Source organism: Amyelois transitella, chromosome 8, assembly GCF_032362555.1.
Source record: "Amyelois transitella isolate CPQ chromosome 8, ilAmyTran1.1, whole genome shotgun sequence".
NCBI classification, from domain to species: Eukaryota; Metazoa; Arthropoda; class Insecta; order Lepidoptera; family Pyralidae; genus Amyelois; species Amyelois transitella.
Genome location: NC_083511.1, coordinates 11712067 through 11729563, shown reverse-complemented (window position 1 = coordinate 11729563; position 17497 = coordinate 11712067). Strand labels below are relative to the sequence as shown.

Here is a 17497-nt window from a genome sequence, read left to right as displayed (position 1 = left end):
GTATGTTAGTTTTTTTTACTAATCATACTGGAAAGTTTTTGCTTCAGTTTATACAGACATCTGTATACATACATAGACAGTTTATACCGGCCGCCTGCCTGAAATCAACCCTCTCTGGGTATGCTATTGTGTCACCAAGATGTACGTGCTCTTGTCCCTTAGTCGCCTTTTACGACATCCACGGGACATCAATGGAGTGACCCTATTCTTTTTTTTGTGTTGGTGCCGGGAACCACACGGCACTCTTATCTCAAACGCAGAAAACAAAAAATATTTCTACCCGATCGGCTCAGCGTTCAACGGTACTGCGTAGGGTTGTCACTCGTGATTGATAACGCGGTGTTCCAGTTGATTGATCGCAGCCCTGCCTTTATTTAGTAGGCCTCCTGGTATTCATCAGACGTCTACACAACTTTTTTAATATACTTTCTGTTGTGTATGTGTGTAATATGTTTCGTTTATGTCTTGTCTGTTTTATATTAAGTTTGTGATATGACGAAACATTGAAAGTGTAGAATAAAAATATTTATTGAAAAACCAAAAATTCCAACTATTTCGAAATAAATTCATCAGATCCAGTTTCGACTTTGTGCCTTGTGGTTCCCGACATTAAGCTCCGTGTGGTTCCCGTCATTAATACAAGCGAGTATATAACATTATTATAATATGTATTTACTAAAAAAAACCTATGAATTTTTGACGGTGATAATTTCACTATCAAAAATTCATCTATATACTCAGGTATTAAATTTTAAATGCCCAAATTTAATTTCATACGTAACTGTCAGAATATTTCTCATTACACCCCCCACACGGCTTCAGCGCCTGACCTCAATCTCCGGCGTTTGTTTTATATCAGCCGCAGTCAGACCCTCGTTCAGAAAAGGGTGAAAACTAAACAAGTTACAGCCCGTTCGCCCACGTTTAAAGGCAGCTCTTACCTAACAGAGCAGCGGCGGAGACCAAGCCGGCTGCAGTTTAAAATAATAAATTCATTTATTCAAGTGAACATTGACTCATTTTTGTTGGTAACAATATACTTATCCTAAGTTATTTTGACGGCCTCTGTGGCGCAGCGGTAGACGCTTGTCTGTGACATAGGAGGTCCCGGGTTCGAATCCCGGCCAGGGCATGATGAGAAAAGAACTTTTTCTGATTGGCCTGGGTCTTGGATGTTTATTTTTATAAGTATTTATTATAAAATATAGTATCGTTGAGTTAGTGTCTCGTAACACAAACCTCAAATTTACTTCGAGGTTAACTCAATCTGTGTAATTTGTCCCGTATGTATTTGTTTATTATTTTTATTTCACTTGGGCTCCATGTTTGTCTCCTCTGCGCTCTAACATATAAAGTTTACTTCATAAATGTTGATACAAGGTTTATCTTAAGTGCGTTTAAAAATGCATAATACGAGTACGAACAGGGGTAAATCGCCCATGCAGTATTCCACTACATTCGGACTCGTGGAAACTTGTTTACATTATAGATAAGTCTTTATTAAAGGTTGGGTACGGATACTTTGTTTTATAAACTCGACAAAATGGTGAATGAAGATTTATGTGGTCACTATATTTAGTGACTAGCCTTTGTAAGTGTAGGCAACCTTCTTTATGTATGCTACGAGTATATGTTATTCAGAAATATATAAAGCTAATTTCTAATGTTTGAATTACTACTTTCATTCATCCTCTCGACATGACATACATACATTATTATTTCCATATGGTTACGTCTATATTCCTTGCGGGGTAGACAGAGCCAACAGTCCTGAAGAGACTGACAGGCCACGTTCAGCTGTTTGGCTTTATGATAGAATTGAGTTTCAAATAGTGTCAGGTTGCCAGCCCATCGTCTAAAAGAAGAAATTCATATTTTGCGTTAAATATAACGACAGCTAACATATAATTTAGATTTATATAAGGGTTGTTTAGTTTTTACCCATAAAGTATATAGTATCTGTTCAACGAAAGTTTATTTTCGCTAAATCTTTCATCACGCGAACTTCTAAAATCTGAAATTCCACCACCGCGCGTATGCTAAGCGATACCTACAAATACAATAATAAAAAAAGTATCTGACTTAAAATGAAACCTGGAATCTGAGACAGGATAACCACATCGCCATAAAGACCACCAAAGTGATAAGCGAACGATAAAAAAAAAATAAGGAGAGGAAAATTTGAAACGACCAACTTCAAAGGGGCGTGTTTAATTAAAATAAAATTGAGTCAATTTCCATTAAAACACACACCCATCTTTGACCGACCGAGCAAAACTGATCGCGGACAGATCGAGAATTTCATTACGGATATAATTAACTTTTTTGCCTTCCTTTCAATGCATTTGAACTGACATTCTTGTATTGGAAATGACAATATTTACATGTTGAAAAAGTATGGTTACAAAAAGTTGACACGACGCAAAGTTAATTAAAAATAGCTTTTGCTTGCCGTATGGTGTTTCAACACTTTAGAATACAACCACTCCATATCTTTTTCATGGATTTCATAAAGGCGATTAAGGGATAGGCTCATAAACTTAGGATTCCTCTAACAGCTGATGGGCTGACAACCTGTCACAATTTGCATCTCAATACTATCATGAAGCTGAGAAGCTGAACGTGGCCTTTCAGTATTTTCGAGACTGTTGGCTCTGTCTACCCCGCCAGGGATTTAGACGTAACTTTATGTATATATTCTAGCAACCTTGAATTATATAATTAGTTTTTCGCCCCATTTAGATACAAACATACTTGAAATCTAAATGTATTATTCCACTTCTCACGATCCCTGCACACTTCTTTTGCCTCATCCATATTCATAACTGTCTAAAAAAATTACAAGTATAATAATAGAATTTTAAAATTCATAATATAAACAATAATAGATATCATATTTCCACATTGTCAATCGTGGCAAGTGGAAAGATGTAGTAGTTTCTGCCTACCCCTCCGGGAAAAAGGCGTGATTTTATGTATGTACATACAAACAGTGATTTCCACCAATTTCTCCCTACAATAATACAATTTCCACTAACATTGGCAATCGACAATAAAGGTAATGAATGTTCTTACAAAACCATGAAGCATGAGCCAAAAATGTTAAACGCCACTTAGTCGTAATGTTCCCGCAATTTGGATAAATACATAAATACACATATGGTCAAGTCTATATCCCTTGCGGGGTGGACAGAGCCAACAGTCTTGAAAAAACTGAATGGCCACGTTCAGCTATTCGGCTTAATGATAGAATTGAGATTCAAATAGTGACAGGTTACTAATCCATCGCCTAAAAAATAATTCCAAGTTTGTAGGCCTATCCCTAAGTCGCCTTTTACGACATCCATGCGAAAGACATGGAGTGGTCCTATTCTTTTTTGGATCGGTGCTGGGAACCACACGGCACATTTCAACTTCTTCCTACAAAAATACAATTTCCACTAACATTGGCAAACGACAATAAAGCTAATGAATGTTCTTACAAAACCATGCAGCATGAGCCAAAAATGTTAAACGCCACTTAGTCGTAATGTCTCAGCAATTTGGATAAATCTTATTGGCAATCCGGGCCCAGACACACAGATGCTGTGTAGAATTGGACAGTTTTTTAGGGGAAATAAAAAAATCCTTATTTTAAATAATAACGACAGTTTTAGGGGAAATAAAAAATAAATACTAATTTTAATTAATAACGTCTTTATGCCGTGTGGTGATTACAATAGTGGCAGGTCCCTAGCCCTTTAATAAATTTATCCTTAGTCGCCTTTTACGATATCCATGGGAAAGACAGCGAGTGGTCTTAGTTAATCCTATTAATATTATAAATGCGAAAGTTTGTTTTGTATGTCAGGATGTCAGTATGGACCTTTGTTACTCTTTCACGCAAAACTACTGAACCGAATACGATGAAATTCGGTATGTAGGCAGCTGATGGCCCAGAATAACATATAGGCTACTTTTTATCCTGGAGTACCCGCGGGATTGATTCCACGCGGACGAAGTCGCGGGCGGCCTCTAGTTACACATAAAACAGGTAACTTTAGAGCGTCGGTAAGTATGTAAATAAGTAAACGCTTTATTGTTCACTAAAGGAGTACATTACAAATAAAAACAGTACAGTAGGTACAAAGGCGGGCTTATCCCTAAGTGGGATCTCTTCCAGCCATGTGCCATTTTTATCAAGAAATAGTATTTAGAAAGTCCACAACTTCATTTTCCACCCAGCTGTGATCTCAAACCAGAATAGATGGCAACATTTGACGACCGGATTATAAACTATTCATAGCGACCCGTACATAAGTTTGACCAAAGTTGGATTTATTATGAATCCGCACAGTAATCCGTTTTATTTTCTTATAAATATTTAAGAATCGTCTCTTCGCCATGGATGTCGTAAATAGCGAGTAAGGGAAAGGCCTATAAACTTGAGATTCTTCTTTGGGCGATGGGCTAGCAACCTGTCACTATTTGAATCTCAATTCTATCATTAAGCCTAAAAGCTGAACGTCTGTCAGTCTTTCAAGACTGCTGGCTGTGTCAACCCTGCAAGGGATATGGACGTGATTATATGAATGAATGGATATTTGAGAACTTTGAGTCTATTAAATAAAGTCAAGGATGTTAGTAATTTCTTGAGCTTTCCAATATTGAATCGTGGTCATAAGGTGTCTTTATGCGTGTATATACCACGATAAATGCTGGCATTTTGGTATAAAATCAGATTTAAGTTATGTGACTGACGTCAATAAGTGATACCTTGTATCCAATTTTGAAAATAAATCTATTCTATTCTATTCTAAATCTATTCTGTTACAGGTTAATATTTCTGTTCTTGATATATTATTATTATGTACCTAATAAACATATTTTCTTTCTTTCTTTTTCAAAAAACCCATGATTTTCAACTCTAGTATCAAAGGAACGCGGCGTTCAACTATTTCCAACGTGAACCGAGTAAAGTTGGCGACCTGCCAGGTCACAGGTTCTATGCCAGGAAATGCCGGCAATTTTACGTTGACTGTGACGGTGTTAATTTAACACGTTAGAGATTCGACGGCCTCTGTGGCGCAGCGGTAGTACGCTTGTCTGTGACACCGGAGTTGTGTCCCGGGTTCGAATCCCGGCCAGGGAATGATGAGAAAAGAACATTTTCTGATTGACCTGGGTCTTGGATGTTTATCTATATATGTATTCATTATAAAATATAGTATCGCTGAGTTAGTATCTCGTAACACAAGTCTCGAACTTATTTCGAGGCTAACTCAATCAGTGTAATTTGTCCCGTATATATTTTTTTATTTAGAGATTAATAGACCTACATACACACATACATACATATATATCACGTTTATATCCCTTACTAGGCAGGCAGAGCCAACAGTCTTGAAAAGACTGAAATGCCACGTTTAATGATTAGGCGTTAGACGGAATTGACATTCAAATAGTGACAGGTTGCTGGCCCATCGCCTAAGAGAAGAATCCCGAGTTTATAAGCATATCCCTTAGTCGCCTTTAACGACATCCATGGGAACTAGATGTAGTGGTCCTATCTATTTTTTTATTGATGCCAAGAACCAAACTATAGTATAAGAACCTTGCAATGTACTTTATCCAATTGCTGTTGGTTTCTTTAATAAAATAAAATAAATATCTATTTACTAAGCACAGTAGTTAACTATTTACAATACACAAATGTGAGCGGCCACTGCGCCACCATAAAACATGGGTTATCATACCACGCGGCCGGCAGTAAATACCATATCTGCATTGTTGAATTAATGCGTTTTCGCTGACATTAAAAACATGATTTAATGCAATTGACGTGATGGTTCGTAAGTACATATATATTTGACACGATTCTCATAATTCCGTGCCGTGTGGTTCCCGGCACCAATACAAAAAAGAATTTTATTTTATTTTATTTTATTTTATTTTCTTTGGAGAACAAACAGTCTTACATAACTAGATAAACAAAGAAATAAACAACAAATGACCATTAACATGTTCTCGCATATGAGTAGCTAAGCAGCTTGTCTGAAAGAGAAGGAAAGAAAAATTTAGGGGGAAAAAACTAACATAAAAAAGAGAGAAATCAGAAAAAAAAGAGATATATCACACAAGGAGAACACCTAACTTGCAGAGAGAGAACCATTAAACCATGCCTGAGATAAAGTGTTTTTAAATTTATTGACACTAGAATTGAATAAATCAAGATCTGGGTGGGCAGCTATTTTATTTATCTCAATAGCAGATCTTACAAAGAAAGAGTTATGTCTATATTTACATGCACTATATGGAACATATAGAAATGTGGGCAACCTAACAGTTCTAGTAGGCACTTTCAAATAAATTTTATTTAATAAAGATGGAGTATCTAACTGGCTTTGAGCAATTTTTACTAAAAACATAATATCGGCAGTTTGTCTGCGAATATATAATGGCAGAAAATGGTACCTTGAACACATAGAATTATAGTAAGAATCAAAACACTTTGTTTTAAATTGCAAGTACCTTAAAAATTTTCTTTGGATTGATTCAAGCCTATCAATATATATATTGTACTGAGGATTCCAGACTTGGGAGCAATACTCGAGGGAGCTACGAACCAGGGCACAGAATAGTATTTTTATCAGTTTAACATTAGTGAACTGAGAGCACGACCTTTTAAGAAATCCTAAAGATCTAGAGGCCTTTTTAACTATGTGATCGATATGAATTTCGTATGTTAATTTTGAATCATGTATGATACCTAAGTCCCGAATCTCTTCGACTCTCTTTAGTTCATTGCCTAATAAACAATAATTGTAATGCGTCGGTTTTGCCTTTCTGGTAAATGAAATATAGTAGCATTTATTAATGTTTAAGTCCAATTTATTACTAGAGCAATATTCAGCAAATTTATTTAAATCCTCTTGAAGAAGTAAACAATCCAACACACTAGAAATGTTACTGAAAATTTTCATATCATCCGCGTAAAGGAGAACCTGAGAGTTTGAGAAGCAGGAGCGCACATCATTTATGAAAATATTAAAAAGTAAGGGTCCTAATAATGAGCCTTGAGGTACCCCAGAAGGCACCACATTCCAAATAGATAGGGAGCCATTAATAGCTACGGCTTGGGATCGGTTTTCAATATAAGAGCTGAACCACCTAAATAGGTTTCCATGGATTCCGGCTAAGTAAAGTTTTTTTTAGCAGGATTCCATGGTCGATACGATCGAATGCCTTGCTAAAATCCGTGAACACAGAGTCCACTTGTCCACCTGATTCCATATTAACTGTAACATAATCAATAAAACTAATAAGATTGGAGTTAGTCGACCTCTTTCTTAGAAAACCATGCTGCTCTTCGATAAATGATGAAGCCAAAGCATTGTACACTTGATCATGTATAATTTTCTCAAAAATTTTTACGAAAATGCATAATTTAGAAATTGGTCTATAATTTTTAATATTACTCTTGCTTCCATTTTTATGTACTGGAGTAATAAATGCTTGCTTCCATATTTTAGGCACAGTCCCTTCAACAATAGACCTTCTAAACAGAATCGATAAAGGATGACATAAACCAGCAGCACAGCCAGCAACAAATTTAGCATCAATCAGGTCAGGCCCTGCACCTTTAGAGATGTCAACAGTTGTTAACGATTTGAGAACAAAATCAGTGTCAATTTCAATATTCGAGATCGAATTAAATCCATGCAAATGACCAGCAGGAACAGAATTTGAAGAATCAGTGGAATTGTCTTGAAAATTAGAATGGAAATATGTAGCAAAAAGATTGGAAATATCATCACTAGTATCAGCTGATTGATCTTCAAGATACATGGTTGAAGGCAAAGAGTTCGAACCATGTCTATTAGATTTTATAAAAGACCAGAATAATTTAGGTTCCTCAATTATAGTATCTTCGCACCGTTTAATATACATATCATAGCATTCTTTTTCCAGTCTTTTCGCCCTCTCTCTCAAAAGATTAAAAGTTTCGCGGTCACTCAAATTTCTATACTTTTTAAACTTAATAAAGTATTTACGCTTTTCTTTAAGTAATTTTTTTAAAGAGGACGTGTACCAGACAGGAAATTTGCCTGAAGAAATTATTTTTCTAGGCACAAATAAATCTCGCAAGCGATATAGGTGATTATAGAAGGCATCCGTAGCATCATCTAAGGAGCAATTATATAACAACAATTTCCAATCGACTTCATTAAGTGAACTCACTATTGCCTCAAAGTCGGCTTTCTCGTACACAAATTTAATTCTAGGATTGCTCTTAAGTACAACATTTGTTAAGAAGGATAATTTGATCTCAAGCGATTTGTGATGTGGGTCCTCAGGAACCAGAGGATCCTCACAGTGTGAGACAACTACGGGCCCATTGGATAGTACATAGTCCAGGATACGATTACAGGAGGAATTTCTAATATAATTAAATTGGTTAAGGTTACATTCTGACAGAGTATCAAAAAATAACAATTGAGAAACCCCAGATACCCCACTAGGACGCAGATAGTTTCCTTCATCACACCATTCTACATTTTTTAAATTAAAATCCCCTAATATTAAAAACGAGTCATTCGGGCAAGTATCAAATATAGACGAAAGCTTTTCTGAAAAATTACTCAACTGCATGTTAAAAGAGTTACCAAGCGCTTCTTTGCAGAGGTATATTGTACAAACATGTAGTTTTATGTTTTCTTTAAGATTGTTATTTTTTAGCGTAATTGTCACCCAAATATCCTCTGCAGATGACCGCCACTCAGGTCGTTCAATGGCTGCGAAGTCCCTATGAACGGCGAGTAATGTTCCGCCGCCATATTTTTCGCCAGTCATTTCGTAATTTCTATCCCGTCTAAATACTACGTACCTATCATCAAACAACTCACTGTCTCCCAAACCCTCAAGCAACCACGTCTCTGTCAGCGAAACAATGTCAAAAGATGTTAATAAAAGATTACGTTTAAATATTTGTGTCTTTGTACGAAGCCCTCGAGTATTTTGGTAAAAAACTTTAATATTAGAATCCACAATTAATAATAATCAACATAAGTCTAAGTAGAAACTTTGTAAAGACTATAGTAGATAATATAATGAACCTCAGTACTAGATACCAGATAAAAATAATATTAATGTCAGCATTGTAACTAATCGATTTATACACAAATCTGTATAAATAACATGTATTCAATACAAGTCTTCTAATCAATATCGATATTATCAAGAAATTGATAATAATATTACAGTGAACAATTGCAAAATATATAAGGAAATAATGTAAATAAACGAAAAACGACAATCTACTTTTACTTAACGTCACAATCTTACATAAAATAAAAATAGTACCGAATGCGTTAACGATAAAAAAAAAATAATCAACTATAGCTATAATATTTATATATAACATAAGTAACTTATGCGAACTATATATAATAATATTATCAGTTCCGACACAAGGTACTGCATATAGCAAATAATTTATGTACGTTATCAGTTTAATACTTAAAATAAACAATGACATCAAAAAACCTACAAATAAAAATATTACTGACAGATACTGCACTGGCACTAAGCAAATTATAACAAAGATAAATTAAACTAACGTTTGGCGATAAATGAGGATTTAAAATAGTCTGAGAGAAATATGCAAAATAAATATAACTATTTAGCCGAAAAAAGTGTCCTAGCATCCAGGTAAAACTAAATGCAAATAAGGAATTTAAGCCGAAGAATAAATTGCATAGAACGCAGGCGAGTGAATGGAGAGTTATAAGAAATACCGTAAGCTCAGCGTAAATAATGACATGCGATGTAAACAAACTGCGAAGTGCGCAGTCAAATCTCCAACATACAAATGTGTTTCTTGCAACGCGTGCGCACAGTCGAAGCTGCGGCGCGCACTGCCGTTGCCTACGAGCACTTACCTGCGGAAACAGGTAGCCCGCTCCACCGAGCCGACTCACATAAAAACACAAAGGAAGGAATGCACGCATGGTTCTCAATCTGCTTACAAGTTTATAACAAAATCTAAAAGACTGCAACTTCGGGAGTCTAACGCATTCAAGAAACAAAGTTAAACTATTTTTAAAAGGTCTTTTTCGTTTCTTATAATAAAAACAGGTGACGTGTCGGATTTTCTGGCCATTATTTTTGCATGCTTCACCCAAACATATCTGAAATCCGTCTCTCGAGCCAGTGATCTCGCCTTACTTAACAAGGTCTTATTCTTCTGGGTCAGATGGTCGTTTACGTAGAACGGACCAGTAGCAGAGAAACCCAAACCTGCGAGCGTAAGCTGCTTGCTTTTACGCGCGGACGCCACCAAATCTTCTTTAATATATCTATTATTAAACGATATTATTATAGGTTTCTCAGCATCAGGCACTCGAGTAGGTATCCTCGCAATGTAGCTTATAGATTCCCTTCTTATAGGGAAATTACTCAACTCCCCTATCCTTTCCGCAATCTCATATAGATTTTCTCCCTTCCTTAAGGGTACCCCACGGATCTCGACATTGTTCGCTCGAGCCCACTGATCCCTATCCTCAAGCTCTTGCCGCAGTCTGCATACTTCCTCCTGCAAATCAGGGATCTCTGTCAAAGCCTTTTCAACACTTTTGACGCGAGCATCCAAAGACGCAAAAGCCGAGTGAGCCATTTCAACAGAGGCTTTTAAATCTGACATTTCGGCCTTGATAACGGCAACATCTGCCGTGAGAGACTTCAACGGCTCCAGCTGGAAAGTGATCCGACTCAACTGCTCCTGTATACTGTCCAACTGGGAAGGCATTGGGGATGTTGCGGCAGGCGAAAGTGAAGATCCGGACTTACACCCAGGGCACCGCCAGTTATTTCTTCTTTCACCCAGTCTTCTAAACCCGGTTTCTGTGACGCCGGCACATGCGAAGTCGAACTGGTTCTTACAAACACAGCACACCGGCCCATCTGAGTGCTCCTTATTGCAACTGATACAGGTGAACATCGTAACCGAGGTTTGGGAAGCACTGGGAATTATAATTCTAACAGACAAGCGCGTGCGCTTACTACAGATGCCTCACGGCGAATGAAAGAATAGGACCACTCCATCCCTTTTCCATGGATGCCGTAAAAGGCGACTTTAGGGATAGGCTTACAAAAACTATTTGAATCTCAATTCTATCATTAAGCCAAATAGCTAAACGTGGCCAATGGCCATTCAGTCTTTTCAGGACTGTTATCTCTGTCTACCCCGCAAGGGATATAGACGTGATGATATGTAAGTATATTGAAAAGATAATTGACACGATGATGGACATTACCAACCGGACCCTTTTTCAAGTTACCTGTAACAATATTAATTTATTTATTAGTACAAATCGAATATATATTACTTTACTAGCTGTTGCCCGCGACTTCGTCCGCGTAAATTTCGAGTTGAATCTTAATCATACAATCAGATACAGATAGACAAAAAATGTTAAAAAAAATTATCTCACGGATGTCGTAAAAGTCGACAAAGGGAAAGGCTAACTTGGGATTTTTTTTTGTAGGCGATGGGCTAGCACCACCTGTCACTATTTGAATCTCAATTTCATATGGAGCCGAATTGCTGTACGCGGTCTTCCAGTCTTTTCAGGACTGTGGGCTGTGTCTATCCCGCAAGGGATATAGACGTGATTATATGTATGTACACATGAATAAATAAATAAATATATACGGGACAAATTACACAGATTGAGTTAGCCTCGAAGTAAGTTCGAAACTTGTGTTACGAGATACTAACTCAACGATACTATATTTTATAATAAATACATACATACATACATATAATCTATATCCCTTGCGGGGTAGACAGAGCCAACAGTCTTGAAAAGACTGATAGGCCACGTTCAGCTGTTTGGCTTTATGATGGAATTGAGATTAAAATAGTGACAGGTTGCTAGCCTATCGCCTAAAAGAAGAATCCCATGTTTATAAGCCTACCCCTTAGTCGCCTTTTACGACATCCATGGGAACGAGATGGAGTGGTCCTATTCTTTTTTTAATTTATTGGTGCCGGGAACCACACGGCACATAATACGCATATAATAAATACGTATATAGATAAACATCCAAGACCCAGGTCAATCAGAGAAAGTTCGTTTCTCATCATGCCCTGGCCGTGATTCGAACCCGGAACCTCCGGTGACACAGACAAGCGCACTACCGCTGCGCCACAGAGGCCGTCAAATGTATGTATGTTATGTACTATTACTACAGAAATGAAAATTTAGCTAATCCTTCACTGCATTATTTTAAAATGAATTCATTTGTTCTGGTTTACTAGATACTTCTTTTCTGACTATTCAACTTTCGTCATGACAAATGATGGATAAAATCACTATTATAATTATTCACTCCATATTTTTTAGTCCACCTATTCCTAGCCCTTCGCCTAAAAGAAGAATCCCAAATTTATAAGCCTAGCCCTTAGCCACCTTTTACAAAATCCATGACAATAAAATGAAATTGTCCAATTCTTTTTTTTATTGGTGCCGGGAACCACACGGTGAAACACTCGTATGAATGTGAAAATAAAAGCAGTTGCCAGTCACTACATTAACTCATCATTAACTATTTAAGATAAAATTATACAGATAACTGTTAATTTAACACTGTTAATGTTTAACATATTACTGTTAATGTTGCCGCCTGGGGCTTAACAATTCCCTCGAAACACGAGTATGCAGCATTACAGAGAGGCTTCAATACAAAACATATAACGAAAGCACCCAAATATTAGTAAATTTGTACTGATAAATCGCGTGCACGTTTAATTTTACACTTCCCAAACGTTTTTAATCCCTCAGTCGACGGCTGATAATGAATACTTTACAGCACACAACATATTCGGGATGTATTTTAATAAAAACCTTTTGAAACACGCCGACGAACCCACGGGAATATCGGTTTCATGCAATGTTGTATTCAAATCAAATATGCGTTGCGAAATGAGAGGGAATTAAATGAAATATTCCCGAATCGAAATACCTATGTCGCTGATGATTTTTGTTTATTCGATTCAAACTTGCTACTGTTAACATAATATAAAATAACATATAATCAAGTCTATATCCCTTGCGGGGTAGACAGAGCCAACAGTCATCAAGATTGAAATATAAATAAAATAAATAAATATATAAATAAATATATACGGGACAAATTACAGTGATTGAGTTAGCCTCGAAGTAAGTTCGAAACTTGTGTTACGAGATACTAACTCAACGATACTATATTTTATAATAAATAATTATATAGATAAACATCCAAGACCCAGGCCAATTAGAGAAAGTTCGTTTCTCATCATGCCCTGGCTGGGATTCGAACCCAGGACTTCCGGTGTCACAGACAAGCGCACTACCGCTGCGCCACAGCTGTTTGGCTTAATGATAGAATTGAGAATCAATTAGTGACAGGTTATTAATAAATTGCTAATACTTACATAGGCATATAAAATCACTCCATTTACCCGGAGGGGTAGGAAGAAACTTAACTTTTACTTCTTTCGCTTCATCCACATTCATAATTCTTGTCGGTAGAGAGAATCTACCCAGTAAGGGTACGGGGTAGACAGAGCCAATGGTAGACAACAGACGTGGCCTATCAGTATTTCAAGGCTGTTGGCTCTGAATACCCCGCAAGGGATAAAAACGTGATCATATGTATGTATGTAAATATATAAGTATATAGCCTTTTTTATTTCACATAATAGTATCGGAATTTGTGCTATTTGACTTGAGTATAAATGTCCTTAACAGTGGCACTGTAATCTAAAGGTAGTGTCTATTTAATCCGGGATTTCAGTTCACTGGCAATTCGCCAACTGACTCTCTGACACAGAGCAGATATTATGTAGAGCCTAAACTTTACATTAATGTGAATGAAATGCCGTGTGGTTCCCGACACCAATAGAAAAAAGTATAGGACCACTACATCTCTTTCCCATGAATGTCGTAAAAGGCGACTAAGGGATATGCTTATAAACTTGGGCTTCTTCTTTCAGGCGACAGGCTAGCTACTTGTCACTATTTGAATATCAATTCTATCATTAAGCCAAACAGCTGAACGTAACCTATCAGTCTATTCAAGATTGCTCTGTCTACCCCGCAAAGGATATAGACGTGATTACATGTATGTATGTATCCTATTGAAATACCACTAGCGGCTTTTTGTATTATTTCAAGCAAAGAAACCTCTATTCCGAAAAATGCCTTTCATCCACTTTCCGAATGTTAATATGCTTTCCTCATTTATAAAAACCTTTAGACACAAATACTTTATAATTTAAAGCCGTGACCGCAGAGTTAATTCACTAAACTACACTAAACACTAAACCACTTTAGTACAGAAATCAGCTAATAGGTTGATTATTATCAAGCTTGGACTCTATAGTCATTTCTAATCTTTACGCAATAAATTTAGTCCGCCAAGTGAATTACCGATCCATTGTTAGTTTCCTTTCATAATAAACATAAAGGAGCCGTTAAACGTAAACAAGCAACATGTGGATTTTTTATGAGACTTATAATGCTGGTTTCATATTTATTTACATACATGAATTCCTATTGCCACTATTTCTGCATACTTCTTTATATTATTCTATAAACATACACTCAGTGCCGTGTGGTTCTCGGCACCAATAAAAAAAAGAATAGGATCACTCCGTTTCTGTCCCATGGATGTCGTAAAAGGCGACTAAGAGATAGGTTTATAAACTTGGGATTCTTCCTTTAGGCGATGGGCTAGCAAGCTGTCACTATTTTAATCTCAATTCTATCATTAAGCCTAACAGCTGAACGTGGCCTTTCAGTCTTTCGAGACTGCTGGCTCTGTCTTAACCGCAAGGGATATAGACGTGATTATATGTATGTGTGTATGTACATACACTCAGTCTTTACAAATCAGTATGCTTCAACGAAAAATCTCGTTAAAAAGTATTCTTTCAGGAGGCGATACTCTCCTCTCATATTTTATAAACTTTTCATACTGATTTTTTTTACAAAATTCTCAGCAAAGTTATCAAGTTTCATTGTTTGTTCCCTCGTCGACTTTTTTTTTGGTAAATTTATATTGTCCTGTTGCCATTTTTAAATTGTTCATTTCAAGTAAGAAAAATCTAAGAGGAGGAAAACCACTTAGCAAAGAATATTTCCTCATTAAGCCATCGCTGAAATGTTCGTTAAATGTTACATTATTATGTTATTTATGATAACGAGACATGAAAACTTTGTAATAGGCTATTTGACTGTATTAAAAATATACATTTCTTTTATGTCGCGATTTGTAATAACGCGAGATAAAAATATTGGATTATTTAAACAAAATCCGTCTCAGAAAATTAGGTTTTTTTATGCATCTGTCACGTGACTAAAAACGAACGTGATTGGCTATTTCTATTATGACATCAATTATCCATAAACAGACTGTGGATCGTACCGTTCCTTAGTGTTTGCTATTATTTTTCAAGATTTTATAAGTGTTTGATCGCTCAGGATTACTCAGATAACATAGGTATTTTTTAATGGAAACCAATTCCGCGAAAGCTGACAGTCGATACCTACCAAAAGTGGACACAATAATGGTTGGAAGAAGAAATCTGGATTGTCTTCTTCAATCCAGACAATCCAGATTTCTATGCTGCCGAACTGAGGAATGTGAAAACATCAATGTAAGTATATCTTAGTAACCACTGATCTTAGATCATGATCTGAAACCACTTCTTGCGAATATTCAAATCCATCGGCATAGAAAAAAACAGTTTCGTAGGAGATTTTTTTGTTGTATTAGCGCATTGAGGCACTGCACAACATTTATAGGAACTCATTTTAATAATTTTCACACATATGACGTGGCACAAGTTAAATAAAACAAGAGAAAATCAAAACTTTTCGAAACACCATATGATATTTACACGAAATTTACGTCACTGCATGCCATGGCCGCCATATTGCTAAAAGTCGCGTTTTGGCGGCATATTTAAATATTACATACATACATACATACATAAAATCACGCCTCTTTCCCGGAGGGGTAGGCAGAGACTACCTCTTTCCACTTGCCACGATCTCTGCATACTTCTTTCGCTTCGTCCACATTCATAACTCTCTTCATACAAGCTCGGCGGTTTCGGGTACTTTTGACCTGACCCTTTACCAGGACGTCCTTAATTTGATCAAGATACGTTCGTCTAGGTCTTCCCACTCCGACCTTTCCCTCCACACTCTCCTTGTATATCTGCTTAGTCAACCTGCTTTCATTCATCCTCTCCACATGACCGAACCATCTTAACATACCCTTTTCTATTCCTGTAACTACATCTTCTTTCACATCACAACATTCCCTTATCACGCTGTTCCTTATCCTGTCACTCAATTTCACACCCATCATACTCCTTAACGCTCTCATTTCCACTGCATTTATTCTGCTTTCATGCTTCTTTTGCCATACCCAACTTTCACTCCCATACATTAATGTCGGGACCAACACGCCCCTGTGCACAGCCAGTCGAGCCTTTTTGGATAGTTTCTGACTGCTCATAAAGGCATGCAAAGCTCCATTCACCATGTTCCCCGCGTTCACTCTCCTTTCAATATCACTATCATACTTGCCATCTGATGTAAACTTTGATCCTAGATATACAAACTCTTTCACTTGCTCCACTTTTTCTCCTCCAATCAAAATATTACATGCTGTCATTTCTTTCTCCATTTCAAAAACCAGTGTTTTAGTTTTACTTACGTTCACTTTCATTCCTTTCTCTTTTAAAGCTTCATGCATACAGTTTACCATCTCCTGTAACTCCTCCGCTGATGACGCCAGTATAACCTGATCGTCGGCATAGAGCAGACATTTGACGAGTAACTCATTCATCCTTAATCCACTTTTAGACTCTTTCAAATCTGTCAAACAGCTATCCATAAATAGGTTGAACAGCCACGGTGACGCAACACATCCTTGCCTAACGCCTTTCTCAATCTTAAACCACTCAGTGTGCGCTCCGTTTATCCTGACACAAGCACTCGAATCCTCATATAAGGATTTCAGTGCTCGTATTAAGAGACTGCTCACCCCATGCATAGAAAGTGCTGACCACAATTCATTCCTCTCAACTCTGTCATAGGCCTTTTCCAGATCTACGAATGTGCAATAGACTTTTTGACTCTTGGCCAAAAACTTTTCGGCTATGCACCGCAAGGAAAAGACCTGATCAGTACATCCCATTCCCTTTCGAAATCCCGCTTGAGCATCCCATATTTTGTCATCAGTTTCATTCCTGACTCTATTAATCAATACCTTAGCATACAATTTGCCGACGACGCTAAGCAGGCTTATACCACGATAATTTTTGCAGTCCAGCTGTGACCCTTTTCCTTTGTAAAGTGGCACGATAACAGCCTTACACCAATCTTTTGGTACTCGGCCGCTTCTCCAACACAAATTGAAAAGGCAGTACAACTGACTAGCTACTACGCCTTTTCCTGCT

The 17497-nt window shown here is 37.0% G+C and overlaps 2 protein-coding genes across 5 annotated transcripts in view; both read right to left on the bottom strand.

The window, feature by feature from the left end:
- LOC132902007 (syntaxin-binding protein 5) overlaps nt 1-17497 on the bottom strand; it is a 259683-nt gene that overhangs the window by 138181 nt on the left and 104005 nt on the right. The gene's annotated exons all lie outside the window — the stretch shown is intronic.
- On the bottom strand, nt 9532-11052 carry LOC132901996 (uncharacterized). The gene has a single exon (XM_060945457.1). The coding sequence runs from the start codon at nt 10976-10978 to the stop codon at nt 10070-10072; it is 909 nt and encodes a 302-aa protein (XP_060801440.1). The 5' UTR covers nt 10979-11052; the 3' UTR covers nt 9532-10069.